General features: G+C 40.2%; 1 protein-coding gene across 9 annotated transcripts in view; it reads left to right on the top strand.

Annotated features, from left to right (window-relative positions):
* OTUD7A (OTU deubiquitinase 7A) overlaps positions 1 to 23,022 on the top strand; it is a 151,144-nt gene that overhangs the window by 108,657 nt on the left and 19,465 nt on the right. For 7 of the 9 annotated variants that reach the window (XM_065688078.1, XM_065688076.1, XM_065688075.1 and 4 more), the window contains 3 exons: positions 13,507 to 13,689; positions 14,455 to 14,673; positions 22,444 to 22,551. In XM_065688078.1, the coding sequence (XP_065544150.1) occupies positions 13,507 to 13,689; positions 14,455 to 14,673; positions 22,444 to 22,551 (510 nt within the window). The remainder of the gene's footprint in view (positions 1 to 13,506; positions 13,690 to 14,454; positions 14,674 to 22,443; positions 22,552 to 23,022) is intronic. The other 2 variants (XM_065688083.1, XM_065688082.1) reach the window with 1 other exon arrangement.

Below are 23,022 nucleotides of genomic sequence, written 5' to 3'. Positions count from 1 at the left end.
GGTTTGATTGAAGATGTAAAGAGGCTTTTAAAAAATACATATGCACACATGTATTGGTTCTGTTTTATTTGCATCTGGTTCTTCCTGCCAGCTATTAGTATCCTAAAATAAATAATGCCATAAACCTATAGCTTTTCTATCTAATTTTGATAAGCATATTGAGCTCCAACCCTCTGTATTTCCTTGGTCGTTCAAAAGAATGTGTACAGAAATGTTTGGGCTATTTTGGTAAATATCTTTCTAGCACAAAGGTTGCCTTTCTGCAATTATATTGCGTGTGCTGCTGTTTGTGTCTCTAGCCAAGTTCATTTTAGCATTGCACAGGGAGTTTATGGTCAAGTCTGTGCTCAGTTTGAGGTTTCAAATTTACCAATTCTAGACGTTTATGCAGCTGCTTAACTGTCAAGAAGGTCAGATTTCATTGACTTGAAAGCATTATTTCAATGGTATGAGTACTATGTACATCTGAAAATGGACGTGAATGCAGACTTTTAAAGTTGCATCAAAACTAAAAATGGGATTATTTTTAGATCTTCCTAAGAAATTGATTTTATTTTTGTGGCATTGCTATGTCTGTGTTCAGAAAAGTGTTCCGTCTGTCTGATCAGCCATTCATTGCTGGATAAAGTTGCTTAGTTTGTGTTTGTCCAATGCACAGGTTGTGTTTTATACCCATTGCTAATTGAGTCTGAAGGGCTAGTTGCGGGTTACTTGCTGTTTGCTCTTTATGTGATACAGCTATGGGAACTTACATGTACAGACTTGGACAAAGTGCAAAGGAAGGTATGTGAAGGCAGAAGGGGCTTAACAGCACATAGACCTATACTTCAGTAAGTCATCTGTTTGTGTTTTCTTCAGGTTTTCTTGAGTTTTCTTGAGTATTGTAAAGAAACTTGAGATTCCAATCTGAGACGTCATAGACCTATGTGTTAGGATTGAGTCAGTGATTTATTACTCTTTTTTTATTATTAAACCACATAGAAATATTTTAAAACTAAGGCCTTTTCCCAACTGTTTAATATAACAGTGATGATATTTATGATTGGATGTATTTTGCCAATGCTGACCGTTTGTGTTAAATACTAATGAAGCACAGCAAACAGTGTTATAGTCGTGTAGAGCTGTGTAACTGGCATATTGCAAAGGATAGATTCTGTGTTGTTTTTAGCAGAGGTTTTAATAGCACAGAATCATTTACCTTATTACTCATACATGTCTATTAAAGATATACAATCACATGAGTAATCAACGTTTATTCCACTCTCTGATCTCTTAGGAACTCAATTTGTTTAATCAGAGGTTAGAATGACTTTATAGCTTTGAACATCCCAGTATCTGCATGCCTGCTTCTAGGATGAGAACCCAAGGTAGCCAAGATCGTGAGAATATTCCTCTCATCTGGTTGATGTATAGCTACCCCGAGCAGCATCTTATCCCTCTCAGTTCAGGAGGCTCTCATCTACCCTTCTTGGTATTAGTATAGATTTTTCCTTGAGCCCAGTGTCTCTGCCTGCCTGAGCAATAGCTGAGTGAACAATTTCTGGGCTGAATTCTCCAGGAGATCTGTCTCCATATCAGAATGTGTCTTCTGTCAGAAGCTGCAGTGCTCTTTGTTCTGTTAGCTTCTGGCAATGTGTTGTGCATAGAACACATCATGCTTGGTTTGGGTTGCGTGTTCTTCTTGGTGTCTTTCTGTATTTTTTTTTATACTGAAGGGCTTTTTCTTCCTCTGCTTAGCACTCCTCACATTCTCCGTCTGCATGCTGTCCTGGGCCACCTAGACTACTTCCGTCATTCTTTCCAGTTGAAAGAACAGCTTTCTACCAGCCCTGCCACACTTCTTGGTTACTACTACAGCAAATTATTAAAATGGGAAGCACAGTTCTTTCAGCTTGGTTACAATCACAAGACTGCAGTGTTCATCCTTGTTTAGGACTTCAGGGAAGACACTTGGTTGATAGCTGTTCACAGCATCATCTCTAATCTTGCAGAGTCTTTCAAGTAAACACCCAGCAGGAATTACCTTTTGAGAGCCTGCACATCTACACATAAGTGTCCTCAGACTCATGGCGTCTCCAAAACATCATAAATCCTGAAGTTTTTATGTTAATAATTAAATATCAACCAAAGAACAAGGAATATGTCCCTATGCAAATAACAGGACACCAAATGCTATTTGCTGACTATACCAGATGATAAATAAAATCATGGGTTGGGGAGAATATATGAGCACCACATATGTCAACAAATTACAGAGTGGAGAGTGACTGTGACAGCTACTTGGCTTTCAGTGCAGCATTTGACTCGGGGGATGTGGAAATTGGATCTAACATTACACAGCATGATGGTTCAGGAATCTGTTATGCTTGAAGCAGATCACTTTGTATTAAAAACATCTGCTGCAGAGCTGAGACCTTGTCTCTGTGCACTTTCATTCAGGAGGAAGGAAGACTAGAAGTTTGTCTTTTCCCAAAAAAATACCCCACAACAGATTTGTTCAGTCAGCCTTCCTGAGAACATGAGCATTCTCATTGCTGTAAATCTCACTCCAACAACTTTACACATAATTCCTTGAGACAAAGGGTTCATTTTGAATTAGCAGTATCTAAGAGCACAATGTGAACTTCTGTTATATTTTCGTAAGTTGAAAAATACAAGACATTGTCATGTGTTTCATGAGGAACTTAGTAGCTGTAGGAAAGTAGATGGTTGAAAGACAGTCTGATACTTGTAAAAAAGGACACAGTTTGGGATGTAGCAGGGCACAGTTCATTCTGTATTACGTAAAGGAATTTTACCATTAAGTAGAAGCATTCTGTGTTTTTATTGGGTTAGCCTTATCTTTGAAAATAGGAACTCCAGAAAAGCAGAATATTCTTTTAGAATCCACTTGTATGTTTAAGATTGTAGCAAAACTCCAGATCAGAATACAGTCATCTGTTCTACTCAGTCTTCATTGCCTGGGAGGTCTGCTTCTGATGCTGTTTTATTGCACAGGTCACCAATAGCACTGTTGCAGGTCTCTCTGATACTCATTTTCTTTTGCAGTTTTACTTTTCAGTGGTTAATTGTTTGGCACTTGAATGCTGAAAATATATAGTCAGCCTTTAATCTCACATCAGTGTGTGAGGAACATATCTATAAATATATCAGTGTCAATAATTCTTCTTAATTGCTAGCGAAAATAATTGTGTTCAACATTGACTTTAATAGCCAGCATTTTTTCTTGATGTGTTTGGTGCAGCACAGAAATAATTTATGGGGCAGTTTAATGTGGATGTATGAATGGACTAAAAAAATTAAGTAGGAATGAAAAGTATGTGAAAAATTCCATCGTACTTCCCATTTCCCCCGTGATTCCAGTTAAAAAGAATAGAAATCAGTGATCTGGAATCTTTTTTTCCAGGAAAGGCTAAGAGTGTGCCCTTGCCTGGTGCTGCTACCCTTATGAAAACAAAAGCAATCTACAATATTTTCATGGCTATCTGGTCTAAAACTCTAATATTGGACTTCCATACTTAAGATGCTTACAACTGCGTAACATTAATTGTAAGTTAACATTCATGAATTTCAGCTCTGTAGCATTAGCTCTGCCAGTTATCTGTTAGTGGATTGTGGACATTTGCTAAACCATTTGTTTCTTTAAAATGTTATTTCCGGCTTCACTTTCATTTTTGAATGACTTGTCCCAACTCTTCCATCTGTTCCATTTCACATCTCTTGAGATATTGTTCAGCATTTCTGCGGTTTTTACCTTGCTTGCGTGCTCCCAAGAACTGAAAGCATACTTCTATATGTGGGCTTATAGAGAGCAGGTATTACATTTTCTGAAACTTCACTGAGCTTATAAATAATTTGAAAAGGAATCATAATTTTAAAATAATAACCAAAACTGAATCAAACTCAATATATTTAACTGAAAACCTGCCTTTGTATAGATGGTTTAATTTATTTATCTAAATGATGTATATTTCACCCTTACATAAAAGCAATTGCTGTCTATTTCCAGCTTTATATAGCATTTAATTGTAAGGTAGTTCCTCATGACTTCAGAAATCAGGAGATTGGCTTTCCAGTCATGAAATGTATGCAGTAAAGAAGACTGACCATATGGAACATGACAGATATGCAGTAGGTAGAGACATCTCCTCAAAGAAACAGTGTTTATCCAAGTGGAATTCAAAGAGAAGCATGTAATTAATGGAGAGGGGGAGAGAAATTGGCAGTGCTGTCACGTGGCTGAGTGTACAAAGCTAACTCCCCAAAATAGTCTCTTATTCTGCCCTCCCTCAGACAGTTCCTTTTTTAGTCCTCTTGTGGAAGCCCTGGCAAAGGCAAGAGGAAGCTGAACTGCTACCAATGTCTTGTTACACAGAGATCAAAATTGTCATTTCCAGCTGTCTGTTCAGCTTTGAGTGACTCTGCATTCTAGCAGAAAATGAGGCACATGTCAGCACCATGTCCTTGCTACATCATTTTCCAGAATCTTGATTTAAAATCCATGATCTAATTTTAGCCTGGATTTGCATGTACGGTTTTCAGAAGAAATAAAGCTGCTCTTGAGTTCCTATTCTTATTTTGTGCCTGTTGGAAAGAAGATGCCATGATGCAGAAATCTGCATTGTTTTTCTTTGTAACATGCATTTAAGCTGATAGATGGCACAGAAGAACATGGATGAAATAAGATCCCTCTATGTTATACAGCCTGCCAAATACTGCATTTGTGTTTAGTCATTTGTAAACATCTCAGATTGTACATCCTTACAGGTAGTTTTCACCCTCATAAGGGGAAGGACTGCACAAATCAAGCATTCCTGCTGAAAATTCCTGTGCCTGTATATTTGATTTGTAACTTCTCCACAGTATAGTTTTTTGTAAAATGCTGGTTCTGTTAAATGGGCTGAAGGCGAGATGATGCGCCTCCCACTTAACAGCTAATGTTTTCTGTCTGTGGGACAGCTGCTATGCCAAGGACACCTTTCTGTAGGCTGGCATGGAGTATTTGAGTCACAGAGGCATGTTCTCTGCAGTAGACTGGAAGGAGTTGTACTGACTTGGATGATATTGAAAACAAAAGTTCCGTCTGCCAGCAAGACTTTTTCTGTTCTGTGGGCAGGGACACTATGGGATTTATCTATTTTAATAGGGAGGGTTTTTTTTTTCCTGTGGATGCTTGGCATTAGTTTTAGTACCAGTGGGATTGTCATTGTTTTCCAATTTGCTAGTAAAAATACAGACAATGATAATAAAATATTTAATAAATAGTGTCAAAACCCTTGAAAGTTACATTGCTGGTACTTGTCAACAAGTGAGAGACTACTGAAGAACAAAAATGTTTTCTAAATCATATTGCATTAAAGTGTGAGTTGCATTAACAATAAAAATGGCATCAAACGTAAAGTAGATGGAGACATTGTACCTGATTAGAGTGGTTAAAAATTCCAAAAGGTGTGTCCATTTTAGTTTTCCTGCCATCTCACCAAAATACCTTCGTTACTTTCTTACTTCTGTCACACTGAAAAATGATGCTGTCTTCCTTTCAACTTAGTTTCTTGTTCAGTTGCACCATCCTTTTGTGCTTTGATAGACCTCATTTTTATTTACCGAAACACATCATTCTGTAACCTTGTCCAGGTTGCTTGCTCTGTGTGGCATTTTTCCCTTTCCTGTTTTGTGAGAGTTTTCACATGAATTCTTACTGGATATTTTTACTGCTTTTGCTTCTTAGGTGTATGTGCCAGCAGTTCTTGAGCTGTAAATGCACGCTGCATCACAAGTGGTTTAATTCTGTCTAACCTTACCCTTCTGCATCCTTTTTCTTACGTGGTCTTGGTTGTGTTTAGCTTTAGACAGCATTTCCTGCCCCTTGTAAAATTTCCTTTGCTGAAGTCCTGTGTACATGTTGTTGCTGCAAGCCGCCCTTCATTGTGGTCCATTCTATTTAGATCTTTCCTAGCTCCCTATCTGAAATTGCATCCTTTCTAGCATTTTGTTAAGCATAAAATCAAGAACTGCTGGTGACCTTTCAAATGTTCCTTTTACCATACTGGAGTAGGTGGATATTTGAAAGCTTGGCGGGGTGGAGTGAATTATAGTTGCATGCTTGCTATTCCTGCTAATTAATGATAAATGTCCTCTGGTTTTATTACATCTGTTTTAAGACATGAAAGATGATCGATTTATTAACTGTTACAACCCCACTAAGCTATGCTGGTTTAGCCAAAACAGTAAAAAGCAGAAACCCAAAGAATAAATAGCAGCACATCATTCAGGTCTTGCAGCCCAGGTATTATCTGCCTGGAAAAAGTAGACTCCAGAACTGGTACAGCTGAAGTAGCATAGGTTGCTTCATGGGGGTTTGATTTTTGTTATGAGAGGGTACAAGCTGTGGTCTGACAAAGCATGTGCTTAACACTGAGCAAGCAAGGAGTGCTCATGTGCTGCAGAACATTAAGAAGCCACTTCCTCACACAGCACAATCAAGTTGAAGACTGGACTAGAGAAAGACTGTGTTAAAAACCAAGATGGTCCCTTATTCTCCAGAAAACCAAGGGTGAATGCAACTAAGTACTATGGAAACTACTGTAATACCTGAGTGGTGCTCATTGTGCTACCTTTATGATGGCGGAGTGTATTCCTTTTCTAAAAAAGTACATTATGTCATAGTCTTGAGGCAAAGGATTTAAGGCAAAAGTCCAAAGTTTCTTGTGCTCTTTTGCTTTCAGACTTCAGCCTTCAAACTGATCAGCTTATTAAAAGTGGGATGAGTTAGAACCACATCTGTTGAAAGAAATCAGGGCTTTGTCAGAATGTAACTCTGGAACTTTTCCAAGAGAGCTTCAGTAGAGAGCTCTATCTAGCGGTATTGTTTGGATCCAGTGTGGTGGATGATGCAGCGTACATGCAGCTTGGGGCTGACAAAAAACCTGGAGAGGGACTTTTTACAAGGGCCTGTAGTGACAGGGCAAGGGGGAATGGTTTTAACCTGCCAGAGGGGAGACGGAGACTAGACATTAGGAAGAAATCCTTCACTATGCGGGTGGTGAGACACTGGCACAGGCTGGCCAGAGAAGCTGTGGCAGCCTGATGCCTGGATGTGTTAAAGGCCTGGTTGGATGGGGCTTGAAGCCTATGAAAGGTGTCCCTGCCCATGACAAGGGCTTGGAACTAGATGATGTTTAAGGTCCCTTCCAACCCATACCAGTCTGGGATTCTGTGAATGCTTCAGAGATGAGTCCTGTGCTTCGTGTTAGCATCCTTTCTTTTTTTAACCCTTTACTAGTCCAGGCCAAAATGAGTAAGTGGCTTCTTAAATTACGTATTGTTTTATCTATGTCTTTGCTTTTTCTTCAGGCTGACTTTCTTCAGGCTCCTAATGCAACCTGTTGTTATTCAAGAAACTAATTTTTAGGACAGAAAACTGACACTGTAGTGATGTTTATTTTTTGATTTACCTTTCACATGGATGCCTGCTGTCTGTGTCACTAAACGTCAGTTCCAGTTCCCGGAGTGCATCTTCCAGTCCTTATTCAGCTGCGCTCTTTGTTCTGTTGCTTTGCTTCCACAGTGGAAACACTTGGTTTCAAAGCAGAGACCTCTCAGTCCTGTTGGATTTTACACCTGCTGACTCGCATAGCACATGTACCTGTTCTGGAAAGAGTTGTTCAGTAAGAGAACTGTTTGTGTTGAGTTGTGAATTAATGTGATTCACTACCTGTGTTTTCTAACCAGACTTGTGCTGCTCCAGCTTTTTCTGACTGATGTTCTCAGACCAATAGAAACTCAAAGCCTTTTGTGTAAACCTGCTGTGTCAGTACAGCTTTGGAGCAGTTTGGTTGCTCCTAACTGATACAGTGCTACCGGTGACTTGTCATCTGATGGGATGGTATTGAATGTACTGAAATAACATTTTTATGCCTGTAAAATACTTTTAAAAGACAACAGTATATTATACAAACAAAGAAGTCGGCAGGTAGTGAGCAGTAGGGTGCATCAGATAATTAACAGTAAAAAAAAATAGTAGATGCTGTGAAAAATAGTCTTGTGTTGTTTTTGTCCTTCAGATTGCAACAAAAGGTCTTAGTTGATTTAATTTAGTTGATGAAACTATGGAAAGTAGATAAATTAGCTGTTGCTTCTCCTTCAGCCTTGCAATGCAAGGCATGTCAGTGCCTGTGGCAGGTCGAACCTCTGTGGGGTAGGAAAGATTGCTCCTTTCTGTTGAGGGTCTGTGCAGGAGAAGACAGTTAAAGAAAATAAAGATGTGCGGGTTAGGGACTTGTGTGAGGAGCAGGGAATGGGAGGTTTCAGAGAAGAACAGGGAACAGACACATAGACAGAAATAATAGAAAATAGTCTTCTTCCAGGGCCCCAAAGGAGTCCAGAATGAGAGGGCTGCTGAAACTTGTTGGACAAATAGTGAGACTGGAAGAAGAGACCTGCTCTGTGAGGCGTGGGGGAATCTGTTTGATTTGCATGTTACATGAATTCATTTTTGTTGTTTCTATCCCAGCGTACCTCTGGGGTTTTGGTTGGGTTTTTTCCTCATTCTTTCAAAACTTAGTTTGGAAAGTGCTCAGATACAGATCTGGAAACTCAGAAGCTTTTTGTATGCAAAGTTTAAAGGAGAGCTAGGCAGAGCTGGATCTAGTCATCTCCACAGGCATAAGCCCCACTCATTTCTTCAGTAAATTCCAGCTGAAACCTTCCCACCTGCCGTGTTACGCTGCCAGAAATCCTGGTTCAGATCATCTGCTCTGGGCATCCCTGAATTTAATAATCTTTCTGATTTGTTCCTAGCTTATCCGTTGCTTCTGCAGCCTGTTTCTGTGGTCCAGGGCACACCACACTTCTCGTTAGAGCTGTTTGCTTTTACTTTATTTTACACTGCATTATATGTTTGTACTTACTTTTTTCTTCACAGTGTCTTTTATATATGCCTCTGGCTTTTTCCCCTCATCTTTTCCCCTAATTCTCTTTGCTGCCTCCCATTTCCTCTAATTTGCCTGAAGAATTTTCTTCTTTAATCCCTCAAAACTGATGAATTCTGGTTCTTATGGACAATGGGAAAAACAAAAGGTTTGTGATTTGTATTTCCTGGTGAAAATACAAAACGAGAGGAAGCTTTGGCAAAGGGGGCAAGCTTACGCGTTTCTAATACAGAGGGTAGCTGAAATGACATCTGCTAGTCAGTAAAGGTGGCTAATATTCAAAACCAATATCCCATAGAGATGGAAATGTGCTTAATGTGTTCTCTAATTTGGCTGGATTTTTTTCTTGCATTCTGATACTTGGAGGTTCCAGCAAATACTGGGAAAGTGAGTCTGATCATCATTTCCTGTGTTGGTTGTCTAAAGTTTAATGCTTTGAAGCTGAACTGGTGCTTTTGCTCAGGAGATGGGGACAACTCCATGGAGATGAGAGATTTGAAAATAAAGTATTTCTCTGTAAGGTACTTTTACATACAGAAATCCTATGAATAGTTTCAAGTCTGTATGAGAAGTTCAGTTACAAAGTTGTACCGTGGAGCATAATGTGAGAGTCACAATGCAATTTAGTTCTAAATCTGACAGTGAGGCAAGTTTCTGAATCTTTATATAAGATTATTATATTTGGCCTAAGACTAACCGAAATCCCGCTGTCCTTAGTCTACTGATTTTCTGCTTTTCTCTTGCACACATCAAAGCCCATCTCACAGCAGTCACTCACAGTGCATGCATAGTGATTTTTGTTAGATTTTAGAACATGAAACATGAAAATATCTCAAGCAGATGACCAATAATAATGTATGCCCTGACACTAGAGGAAATGCTGTCTAGGTTCCATTAATAGGGGCATGTTACTCAAGGGTCTGTGCTGAATAAACACAGGCTGCTGCTGGCAGTCAGGGAGCACTGAACTTGCAGCATTGCCAATACTTGGAGAACACCATTTTGTTTAAACCTACACTTTGCGGAATTATATCTACTGCCACTTTTGCTATTTTTAAAAATGATTTATTTTACTGCCCTCGTGGTTGAGGAGGTGATTTTAAAAACATAATGTAAGAGCATCCAGAAAGCAGGACCAAAGAAAAGCACTCCCCACTCCCAACGTTGCTGTGTGATCACATCAATCTTGGGAACACACTCATGATTCTTTGATGTTTGGGTTGGGCAACTTGATTCTGGTGGAATATGTAGTTAGAACCCTGACTGGATTGTAGCCAGTGAATCCGAAGGAGATTTTTAGGAAAGAAATGCTGGCAGTAACTGAAGTGCTTGTTCTGGGTTCTCTTGACAATTTTTGCTGAATTTACATTTGTCCTACAGGCTTTCTAATAGAAGATTATAGCATAACATATAATGGTTCTGTACCACTGACGTGGTGGTTTGTATCATGGACTGCTCGGGATGTATATAACATTCTTACTTGGTGATATTAATTCTCCTTTCACAATTGAGTTTAGTACTTCAAACCCGGAGGTAGTGTAGTTCAACCCTGCAGGTAACAGCTCTTTATACTGGTTTTTCTCTATCTCAGTTAGGTTTTTGTTCTTCACAGAGATCACTGTAACAGTGAAAGACCTTTTAATCTGTATAAAACTGTTTGTACTATTTTTGGCTTATTCTCCTTTGTGTAAGCAAATAAGTTATATTTAACTGCTACTCAGATAATGTAGCTTCTCAAAGTACATAAAGTGACAAGCTTTTATGGTGTAATAAATCTTGAATTAGTCAGAATCAGGTTACTTTTGAATCTGGAAGAGCGTTCATGAAATGCTGTGAAAGTCTCATATAATTAGTGAGATCTTTTTGCTTGCTATTAAATATTTGCAGTTTTCCAATTAAAAACAAGTACGCGGAGAGTGCTAGGACACGTGTGCACTTTAACACAGCAAGATCGTTTTGAATATAACGTGCAAACATCTCAAAGGTTTTTCATTATTATTTTTGGGGGAGTGAAGAGTACTGCTTCACCGCTTGGGCTAAGCAGACCTCTCCATCTCTGGATATTAGCCTGCATTCTCTTACCCCTGGTCATAGCAGTGTGGTGAAGTGGGAGCTTGGAAGCAGATCCTTTAGGGGATTCTGCGTTGGCAGGTTCCATGAGGAGCTCATGCAGATGTGCAGTCTTCTCACTGCATGTTTTCACTGTCCTGTGTTAGGGGCTTTCTAGAAGACTTAAAATCTCTGAGGGAGCGAGTTCTGTCTGATGTGTAAGATAAAGGCACCTAAAGTGGTTTGCATTTGCATTCTAGCTGCTCTGCAAACCGAAAGACAAGGAAGCTTCTTACTCACACAGAATCCCAAGGGTTGGAAGGGACCTAAAAAGATCATCTAGTCCAACCCCCCTGCAAGAGCAGGGTAACCTACAGTACATCACACAGGAACTTGTCCAGGCGGGCCTTGAATATCTCCAGTGTAGGAGACTCCACAACCCCCCTGGGCAACCTGTTCCAGTGCTCTGTCACTCTTACAGTAAAGAAGTTCTTCCTGATGTTAACGTGGAACCTCCTATGTCCCAGTTTACACCCATTGCCCCTTGTCCTATCACTGGATATCACTGAAAAAAGCCTAGCTCCATCATCCTGACACCTACCCTTTACATATTTGTAAACATTGATGAGGTCACCCCTCAGTCTCCTCTTCTCCAAGCTAAAGAGACCCAGCTCCCTCAGCCTCTCCTCATAAGGGAGATGTTCCACTCCCTTAATCATCTTTGTGGCTCTGCGCTGGACTCCTTCAAGCAATTCCCTGTCCTTCTTGAACAGAGGGGCCCAGAACTGGACGCAATATTCCAGATGCGGCCTCACCAAGGCTGAGTAGAGGGGGAGGAGAACCTCTCTTGACCTACTAACCACTCCCTTTCTAATGCACCCTAAGATGCCATTTGCCTTCTTGGCCACAAGAGCACATTGCTGGCTCATGGTCATCCTCCTATCCACCAGGACCCCCAGGTCCCTTTCCCCTTCACTACTTTCCAGCAGGTCAACCCCCAACCTGTACTGGTACATGGGGTTGTTCTTCCCCAGATGCAAGGCTCTACACTTGCCCTTGTTAAATTTCATCAAGTTTCTCCCCGCCCAACTCTCCAGCCTGTCCAGGTCTCGCTGAATGGCAGCACAGTCCTCTGGTGTGTCAGCCACTCCTCCCAGTTTTGTGTCATCAGCAAACTTGCTGAGGGTGCACTCAGTTCCCTCATCCAGGTCATTGATGAAAATATTAAACAGCACCGGTCCCAGCACCGACCCCTGAGGAACTCCACTAGTCACAGACCTCCAGCTAGATTCTGCGCCATTGACCACAACTCTCTGCCTTCTTCCTTTCAACCAGTTCTCGATCCACCTCACTACTTGATCGTCAAGCCCACACTTCCTCAGCTTATCTATGAGGATGCTGTGGGAGACAGTATCAAATGCCTTACTGAAATCAAGAAAAACCACATCTACCGCTCTACCATCATCCCTCCACCTAGTCACTTCCTCATAGAAGGCTATAAGGTTGGTCATACATGACTTCCCCCTCATAAAACCATGTTGGCTGTCTCTTCTGTGCCATAACGCTGACAGTCATGTCTTTCCATCATTGCCACTAATCATTATTTACTATGAATACAGCTGTATAGATGTGAATTATTTCTGCCTGTCATTACTTTAGGTTAAATTCTGTGGGATTTAGTGTTGATCTTCCATTGCCAGTTTATGGAGCCATTTGGTTGGAATCTGAGCAAGGCACGTCCTTGTATGAGAAAACGTGGGTTTCTGGATGAGGGGAGAGTAATGGATACCTTTCACCTGAGTATTAGCGAGCTTTTGACACTGTTTCCCACAGTATTGCTATATTTGACTTAGAATGTTACAGTCTGAAGGGTTGGCAACTAGGTGGGTAAATAACTGTTGCCATGGTCCAGCCAGAGGGTAGTGGTTAAGGGATAGTTGGTAACAAATGCTGTGCTTCCCGGGCTCTACACTTGTTTAAAGTCTTTATCAGTGAGGTAGCATCAAGTTTGCATATGGGGGACCAGCTGACATCTTTAAGGACAGAGCTGCCGTTTAGGGGAACCGAAATGGAGAACTGAGCAACAGGAGCCTTATAAAATTCAACAGGGATGAACACTGGAGCTCTGCAATGATACAGGCTGGGGGGCAGCTTGGCAGAAAAAGACTTGGAGATCTTGGTAGTCAGCTGACCCTGCTTTGAGCAGGAGGTTAGACAGGAGCTTCCCTGAGGTCTTCTCCAATTATGGTATAAAGAAAACTAAAATATGAATAGAAAAAAAGAAGTAAACGGATTTCTGTCTGTCCATTTGCTGTGTACTTTCAAGGTGTTTGTCAAGTCTACATTTCTGTTGGGGAACGAGTGGTTGTAAAATCTTTTATCCAAAGAACCTCTGTTTCCTTACTGATTGAATTAAGATTGATTTCTCTATTTAGCTTTATGTTTTAAGCGCGTACAAAGATGGTTTCCAGGTTATCGATGCGGTCACATACAGATGTGAGCAGAATGTCCTTTTGCTGTTTGGCAGGCAAAAACTGGGACTTGACAGCAGCGTTGAATGATTATGAGCAGCTCCGGCAGGTACACACGGCCAACCTGCCACAGGCGTTCAACGAGGGCAGGTACCACAAGCAGCAGGAGCCAGAGCAGCCTCCCCAGGTGACAAAGGCAGAGCGGCCCTGCCTGCAAAGGCAGGATGACATTGCTCAAGGTAAGAGCAGTGCTCCAGGACTTCTATGGGCAAGCAGCTTTCTAGCTTGTCTGCTTGCCAGTTGTGTTTGTCTGCAGGGAGCTGGAAGTCATTTGCCAGCAGCCTATGAATGCTGTCACTGCGATGGCATTCACAAAGCTGCTGCTAGAGCCCGCATTTCGCATGTTTGACTTGACATGAGCTTTGCTTCAGTTCTGTGAGTTATTTTTTAATGTGTGATGGAAGTACAAAAATACTTTGTCCCCAAGCAGTCCTGTGGTACGTATAAAAGGAATTAATTAAGGGCTGTCATAGAGCGCTTCTGTATGTGGTTTTCTGTGCTTATTGGGACCAAAAAAAGGTTAAAAAAGAAATGAAATTAATTTTTCAGTCTTTGCATTCCTTCATTGTGTGATTCAGGTGAATCTATGAATGGCATTCAGCTTTAAAATTCTGTTCTTTCTTGGTTCCACACAAGAAAGGACAGCTTCCGTCCTCTGGCAGACAGAAATTGAAACCTTAAGAGAAATGAGTCATTACCTTTAGCAGTTGATTTCTAGTACAGGATGGTAAACATTACCGTTTGCTTTTCTGTTTGCAGACCTTTAGTAGGTTTTATTTCGGATCTCCATCTCGGACCTTTGGAATGCATTATTTTTAATATAGTCATTTATCAAGGAAGTGTAGTTCACACCCAAATGAGCAGGCATTCGCCAGCCTTGGTGTTGACTGGTCTTATGTAGTCTTACAGGCCAGAATATCCTCTCTCTCTTGCTTTCTCTGCAGAAAAGCGTCTTTCCAGAGGTATTTCTCATGCCAGCTCAGCCATAGTCTCCCTTGCTCGATCACATGTAGCAAATGAGTGCAGCAACGAACAGTTTCCTTTGGAGATGCCCATCTACACATTCCAACTGCCAGACCTTAGCGTGTATAGTGAAGACTTCAGAAGCTTCATTGAGCGTGACTTAATTGAGCAGGCAACGATGGTTGCTTTGGAGCAAGCAGGTGGGTAAATACTTCAGGTGTCAGCAGCTGGGCAATCTGACATTTTGGTTGACATTTCTAATCATGCTTTGTTTCTGGAGCTTGCACATTCTGCATGGGAAATAAATGCCAGAGAGTAAAAGCAAATACTGTGCTCTTTGCACAATGACACATACCCTGATCCTCTATTTCTTTAGAACCGTATTAGAGAAAACTGTCACATTTACTTAATGAAGCAAAGAAATTGAAGGAGGAAGGAAGACTGATGGGGAAGTCCCGCAGAAGAGAAGGGCATGAGTCTGGGTGGTTGGGAGGTGTTGATACTTCCAGTTCTCCTGAGGAAATTACATTGCAATGACTAACAAAGAAACTTCTTCAAGTTCTGTTGCAGCTTGAGAAAATGGGTTTAAAATATGTGTGCTATGTATTAATTATTATTTTTGTAATAAGAAACTAAATAATTTAAAAGTAATACTTGATTATTGCCTTGGGGAAAAAGTGAAGGCATTTGAAATGAATTTTAATTCAGATTTACTAGTAGTTTGAGGTTTTAAGTCAGTTTTGAAGAATATGGAGAAATGTATTTAAAATTAGTATCTGTGCCTTATGAAACGCAAGTGTATTAATGAACTGTGAAATGACCACATCTATATAGTGAAATGCCCAACTCTGAAGATACGAAGGAGTTACAAAATCAGACTTCATGGCTGCCTGTGGGATATCAAACAGCCAGTTGCCTTTTCATGTTGATTGCTCTACTGGCTTGTGTAACGCTGTGTGCTCATCTGAGAGCTCAGCCTTGAAAATCGGTGTGTAATCATGCTCTGTGTGTTCAAACTGGTGCTTGTTCTTGATCAGGGCACTGCACCATAGGGTTTAGGCAGGACCTCTGCTAATCTGGGGTCACACTGACTGCTTGCCATGTATTGTCATGTACTCGTTTTTTGGCTTTGGTATTTGAAAAGCAAGACAGATATATAACAGCATTAAATAGTAAGTATTTGAGGGGAAAATAACAACACAAAACCAAACAAAACACGCAAACAGTATCCTGAAGGCCTCTTCTGAAAAAAGGAGAAAACTCATACTTACATACCTAAAGATGAAGTATTTATTACTCCATCTATCAAGAAAATATATCTAGTTTCCCTAGGAACCAGCTAGCTCAAAAAGGACACGGAGAAACCAGGATGGCTCTTTCTCTGGCAGCTCTGCCAAACACTCCCAGTTCCCATGGGCTATCAGAAAATACCTTGGTATAGTACCATTGGTGATCTACCCACTTCTGTGGAATTACAGCCTTTACAGTCAGTTAATGCATGAGTGCAAACTAGAGAATCATGGTGGTTTTCTGACCTTAGAATCAGGGAGTATTTGAATTAGAGCTGACATCTTCTAATTCATACAGATCTGGCTGGCTTTGAACTTGAATTAGGGCTGCAGAAACTACTTAATTTGCTGCCTCTCAGCATTCTTCCCTCAAATCTCTCTGAAAAGTGAAGACTACCTGATGTATTTCAAATTACTTCAATTAGGGCAATAATTAGACTCAGGCTGGAGAAGTCCCTTCTTCCCCAGAGCCTCTTGCAGCCTGGGAAGGAGTGTGTTTGACCATTTGAAGTGCTCAGGGGTTTTATTGCAGGTATTGTTGTAACCTACACAGGCCTGGTTTACTCATGTGAGCATCTCACTGAAATAAACTGGAACTTCCTGGAAAAGAGTTCTTCAGTTCAAGCAAGTTGAACAGATCAAACAGTGAATGTTTAAGGAAATAATGTAAGACTTGGTGTAAACTGACCTTTTGTCTCTATTTTAGGTACAAAGATGCTCTGTTCTTTTCATTTCCTGACTCTTTTAGACATACTGTTTTGTGAAATGAAGTGAGTGAATTAACAGGAAAGTCACTTAGCATTAGACATTTTATTATCTTCTACTAACAGGCCCCAGTTTGACTGCAGCATAAAAAAAATCAACAAATATGGTGCATTCCAAGCAAAGGGCCTAAAATCTATCTCAAACCAAACCAAACCAAACCCCATGAAGGACAGTAGCTGCTTTAACTGAGGTTCTTGATATCATTAAAGGAACAGAGAGAGGTGTGTGCTTTGGTTTATGGGCATGAATTTCAAGAGAAAGGGGAAAAAAAAAAACCAGCTGATTAGGCAAAAGGAGGAGGAACTTTGTTAGGAACATAGAGCAGTTTCCTACTCCCAAAGTGTAGTCATTGTTAACAGAATGCCATGTGTGTTGTCTGAAGGGGTTGTATGAGCTGGATGTCTATAAAAGCCTGTAAGGTTTTTATATTCTCTTTTTATATGCTTAGGCACTTTCTACCATTACATCTCTACGTGAAAGAATGTTCAGGTTACATCTTGTCTGTAGAGACACTCAGGGCAGATTTCCTGCTTTACTCAGAAATGCTGTGTGAGATGATAAAGGAAAGGCCCAGATAGAGGAGGTAGAATTTGCTGCTGCTCCAGTGCGTGCTCCGCTTTGTGTGACTGCTTTCTGAGTATGTCTCTTAGCGGATGGAATTCACCACATTCATAAAGATGTCTGGGGGTTTTGTGCATCTTAGAACTCAGGTGTTCATTATTACCTGAACTGGAGTGGGGTCAGCGTGGAAGTAATGTGCAGACTGATCTGTGAGCGCTTTAGCAGTCATCAGTGTGGTGCTTCGGTGGAGAATGGCTCAGATACTGATCTTATCAAATGAAGTTGTGTGTGAAAGGGATTTTATAATTCTAAGTATTTTGCTGCATTTTCATTATATGCACGTTGATTTTTAGGCTGACAAAGGGATAATACAAAAATTTCTGTTGTCCTGGTGAGTTCAAAGAAACCCAGCAGAAGAACTGCTGGTCTAGCACCGCGTTTATAATGAAAAGAATAAAGTGTCTATTGTGGTGCTGGAATGCAATTCAATACAAAAATTAAAAGGAAGCTGTATGAACCTTCAAGAATATTGCTTTCCTTCACTCTTCTTTCTGTGCTCAGGTTTGTGTTTTCTATGAAGCATTTTATACAGATACAGGCAAAATAAAAATCAATACATTGTTAAGCCTGGGTTTCACATCCCCAACACCAAATCCACCAGAATTCTGGAAAGGTTTGATTTTAAACTGTGGAAAATTAAGATTCATTAAAGAAAAACTGATGCCTTTTCAGGCTGTAGAAACATTTTCTTATCCCAGGATTTTTAACAGGTTTTCACATAGTATATGCAGGGTACTGGGGTAGCAACTCCTGTAATTACAAGACAACTGTATTAATTTCCTGATATCCAAGCTCTGAAATGCACATTTGTGTAATTCAGTTCTAATATGAATGACAAATACTGGATCTCAGAGTAGGATGAAATGCAATAACGCCATAGAAAACAGTCTGCCTCAGGTTAGGAAAGACACAAAGAAAACCGGTAATGCTGGATCTGCTGTGACCTGCAGGTCGCTGAATTCAGTGTCAGTCATCTGTAGCCAGTTAGGCCTAGTCATGTATTTCTGTGCCATTTTATTTTATGATCTTTGATTTGCTTCTGTGACAGAGTCTCTGTTGCTTATGCATCAGGCGAAAAGAGAAGCATTTACTTGATTGCTCAGCTTTACTTATTTCTACGTGCACAGCTCAACATTACATTTCAAGGACACCAGTAAATATGAATAGCTTTGCAGATGCTACTGCAAAGCTGATTCCATCATCTAGAATAAAAGAGAGAACTCCTACAAGAAGGTGCTTTGTTTGAAGTGCAGAAAATGTATTGGTAAATGCTTTATTTCTTCCCTTATTTAAAAAGTCATGGAAAGGTTAATATAAGCCCAATGCAGAAAATCTGTTCTTGTAATTTTCTTCATGTCAATACTTGCAAGTACGTGTTTAGTGTATGGAAGGACTAAAACTAAAACAAATCCTCTCAGCTATAGTCATGTCAGAAACATGTAAGTGAAGAAGTAGCTCTACTGAAATCTGGATTTGAGATTCTTGCCCCTATTGCTGATTGTCTGACTGTTCCAAGTGGGCTGAGTAATCCTCGGCTGCCTTCACCAGCTGGTCCTCTGTGCACCCAGAGCAGCTATTGCTGTTGGATTCCACGAGGGAAGGGGGAGTTACTGAGTGTTCGGGTGAGTCACTGCTTTGGAGAAGATGTGGGGTGTCCAGAATTAGACTTATTTTGGAAGCTGAAAATGTTATTTGGTGACTTGCTCATCTTGGGGGGTGGATGAGAGTGGATATCTGGTAATACAGTGTGCTGGGGAAATGAAAGGAGGGCAGGCTTTAGCTTAGTTTCCTAAGGAAGCGGAGCTTGTGTCAGCAAGCTGTCTCTTAAGATTGTACCACTGATTATTTTTTAAATTTACCTCTGCCAGTGTCAAACCTATTTGTGAGCAAGCGTTTGCAGGCTTCATGGAAATAAGCACTCATCTCCTTTGTGGTACTTCCATAGAAGAAAAACTTGCAATGTGAATATTGTTAACTAAATGCTACAGACTCCACATGGGAAGCTGCCTGTTTGCCTTGGAGGCCATGGTGTGCGACCTAGCTTTGCAGTGAAAATTCAGCCACACTCAGAGGGAGCTTGGGTGGGGGCTCAACCTTTGTAGCATCTCATTTTCCCCTGTCAAGAGAGAGTTATATTAAGTTGCTGCTTGCTCAAGTGTAACCTTTTAGTGGTTAATTCTACCAGAAGAAATCGTAAGTCTGTAAAGCAACTTAGTTTATTAGAAGCTGAAACCAGAGGAAAGAAAATACAGACAGGAGAAAATTAAGAGGGAGCAAAGGATGTATGCAGTTTCCACGAAGATGATACGTTCTTTAGCATCATGTAACCTCCTGTTTGTTTCGAATTTGGTTGGTTTGTCTGTGTACCACCAACCTTGTGAATGCTTGGGCAATGAATACTTCATAGTGGACCTTAGTAAACACACAGGGCATGATGCTAAATGCTTTCTTACCTTCACTAGTACCAGTGCAGGAGGCATCAGGGGCTGATAATCAGAAGTCAGACTTGGCTCTTGTTAATATTTGAATGCATTCTCTGTTCTCTGTAGCCTTCTTTTTGAGCCATTCAGGTCAAATAACCACCTAGAATCTTCCTTGGAAATTTACTCCCATAAATCTTGCATCAAGAAACAATACACTTGCGGCTTGTAATACAATATGGAAGCTTAGGAAAATAACAAACCTTTCTAGTGTCTATTAATTATACTTGAACATTAACTCTCTGAGATTCAGCGTACTTTCCCTGCATGGAATACCAGATACATACCTGTTTCTGTATCAGAATGATTGACTCTTGCTGGGCTCTGCAAATGAGGGAGGAGGGGGAGCCAATAGTCGCTTTGTATTATGTGAAGTCTGACGCACACTATGCAGTGCACAAGTAGGATAGTATCAGAGTACAGCAATAGGTGACAGTCTTGAGGCATGGAGGATAGTAGATTCTGTTAACATTGCTTTTGAGTTTTCATCTCAAATCCTCAGTATCATGCAGAGAAAGGGCAATATTGCGTGTGCTTGTGTCTGTCTCTGATTGTATGTTGTTCAGTCATAGACCTGGATAGGACTTTCAATCTTGGTCTAAAATTAAGATCAAATTTTAATGTACTGGAATGTGGCTGTTAATTCTCAGAGGGTTGGTTTTTTGCTGTAAAAACAACAGATTGATTTCTTGAATTTTATTTTTTATTTTTTTTTTTAAGATTGAATAGATTTGGAAGCAAGTAAGAATCAAGATCAAGCAGGAGTCCAGCAAAGAGTGAGAAATGGGTCTAGTTTGTGCATAAATATCATCTTACCAAAGCAGACAGAAATCAGCCTGAGGAAGAACTGTTTCTGGTTTTCATTCAAGCTCCACTTGCCTGTTGTTTCCCTAAAGGGATCCACTATAACCACTAGATCTGAAAAATGAAAATGCACTGCATTTTTTGTTATAATCCAATGTATATCTGCTAACTTTTTAGTCAGCCATAAGCTTTGTGATGTTAACCAAGCCCACAAACACATTTTTGCATAATCTGTTTGAAAGCAGATCACTTTTATAGAAAACTCCTGTTATTCCAAAGGTTCCTAAACACCAGACTTTGACATTTATTACCAATAACTGCTGGTTCATCAGCAAAGCAATACCACTCATTATTCCCTTAAGCCCTAAGGTCTTTCTGCTTTAGGTCTTGTAACTCTGCTTTAAGCAGCACCTTGGTATAACTTATTACTGAATCTGATACCACCAAAGCATTCTGCAGAAAGCAGGTGGCAAGTTGTTATTTCACAGCCCACAGACACAGGAGTTGCTAAAAATGTTAACTTGTTATTTCAGATTTCTCTTTCCCAAAGGCTGGCCAGTAGTGCTTTAAATGAAGCTTCTTTAATGCATATTTAATTTAGAACTCATTAAGCCTCGTATGAGATGTTGGGCATTTACAAGCTGGCTGCTAAAATCATATGAGGATTACCAAATGTGCTTAGTTATTATCTGCTGTGCATTTTTACAGCATGGTAATCTCTCAACCCATATTCACTGATGGAATGCAATTACATATTTCTCTGTACCCGGAACAAGGAGTTGGGGTCACACATTAAAGTATCACTATACCGGTTTTTGGCACAATACGTATTACCTGTCATTACAAGTAAACCAGTATAACTTTGTAATGGAAACTTACTAATGGAGAAGTTTTTTTTCCATGCATGAACCTGTTTCTGTTTTGGGGATTTAACCTTTAACACAAGACTGCCTGCACTATTTCAGCTTGCAAGTAAAGGAATTGGGGGGAGAGAAGTCTGTGGAAGAGGGCAAAAAAAAGAATGGAGTCACCACAAGCTGTCTATTGCATTATTCATTCAATTATTCAATTGTGCATTACCCAGAGACTATCCAAAAGTCTTGGGAAGTAGACAAGCTCTACTCCTTATTGTTAATAATCTGCTTGTCCTTATCTCCCAAGATGATATACAATTGGTCACATTAGATTAGAAATGTTACATGACCCATTAATCAAGACTTAGCACTTCAGTAAGTGCCACATGGCAACTTGTGTGCCAGGAATTCTATATTTCCAGTGCTGATATTTTTCATGGCTTCCTTTGCTTCATCCAGGTACAACAAATATCTGTCCTCTTGTCAGTCCATCTCTGGTTCATGATCTGTAAAACATGCCTCACATATCAGTGATAGATAAGTGGTTCTATAAGTGTTCTCAGAGAGAAAAGCCACATGCTATCCTACACCAGAGCTATGCCTTTGATCTCATTTAAATTCCCTGGTAGCATAGCTGTTGATTTTAGTAGGTCTAATAATGATTTACACTAAGATAAATGAGAAGAGAATCAGCTGTTGAAACAGTCCACCTGATTGTAACAATAGTACTTTACTTAATGGTAACATTCATTATCTTGATTAACACATACATATGTTGTCTCTTGAGACTTTATTGCTGTAACATAAACTGTCATCTGTCTACGGGAGGCCAATGTCAGTTATGTTTGGGAACTGATACCAAGAGTCATAATGGTATTTAGGTAATGAACTCCTTGGAAATCCACCCCTGAATGCAGCAGATGAGAATGGAAGATGCCAATTAATGAAAGGGGGTCCTGGTTTATTCCAAATTAATATAGAGAATAGTTCATCTGCTCTTCTTTCCAACTTTTCATCTCTGATGTTACATTTAAGTTTACTTGGCAGAAAAGATGTTCATGATTAACCTTCAACATCGGCATTGCTGTATGCCTGTACACAGTACACATCCTGTTCTAGTATCCACTCCACCAGTTTAATAGAGGCTTTCTTTTCAGGACGATTGAATTGGTGGTCCACGGTGTGTACAAGCTGCAAACGTCTTCTTCCCTTAGCTACAACCGGTGATGGAAACTGCCTCTTGCATGCTGCATCTTTAGGTAAGGGTGAGTCTTCTGGCAAAAATACTTGCCACTTTTCTCTATCCCCAGAAAAAGCTCAGAAACACTTGAGATGCAAAGACTTTCATTAAAAGCCTGGTTCTGGAGCAGTATAGTCTTCAAATTTCATTTAATTGTTGTTTGCTTTAGGCATGCTTGAGAGAGAAAGGTAAAAAAGTTTTATCAGGTTGTAAAAGAGTGTAATTGGAACAATATCAAAAACCATTTATCATGAACACCAGTGATAGGCATTGTCCTTACAGAGCCCAGCCTAATAGCTCTGGAGCAGGCAAATTCCCAGTGCTTCTGCAGGATTTTCCTTGTTGGCAAGGAATTGCATTTGTTCTCTGGCTTGTGTTAAACAGTGCTCTTGCTGTCTTCAAGCATGCAATATGTAGCTGTTACCTCTGTTGGTTCCTTGTAGAGCTGAAGCATATGGGAAACAGAGTTTGGGGTGAGTTAGAATAATTTCCAATG

The sequence above is a fragment of the Lathamus discolor genome, chromosome 8 (assembly GCF_037157495.1).
Source record: "Lathamus discolor isolate bLatDis1 chromosome 8, bLatDis1.hap1, whole genome shotgun sequence".
NCBI classification, from domain to species: domain Eukaryota; kingdom Metazoa; phylum Chordata; class Aves; order Psittaciformes; family Psittacidae; genus Lathamus; species Lathamus discolor.
This window is presented reverse-complemented; position numbering and strand designations above follow the sequence as displayed.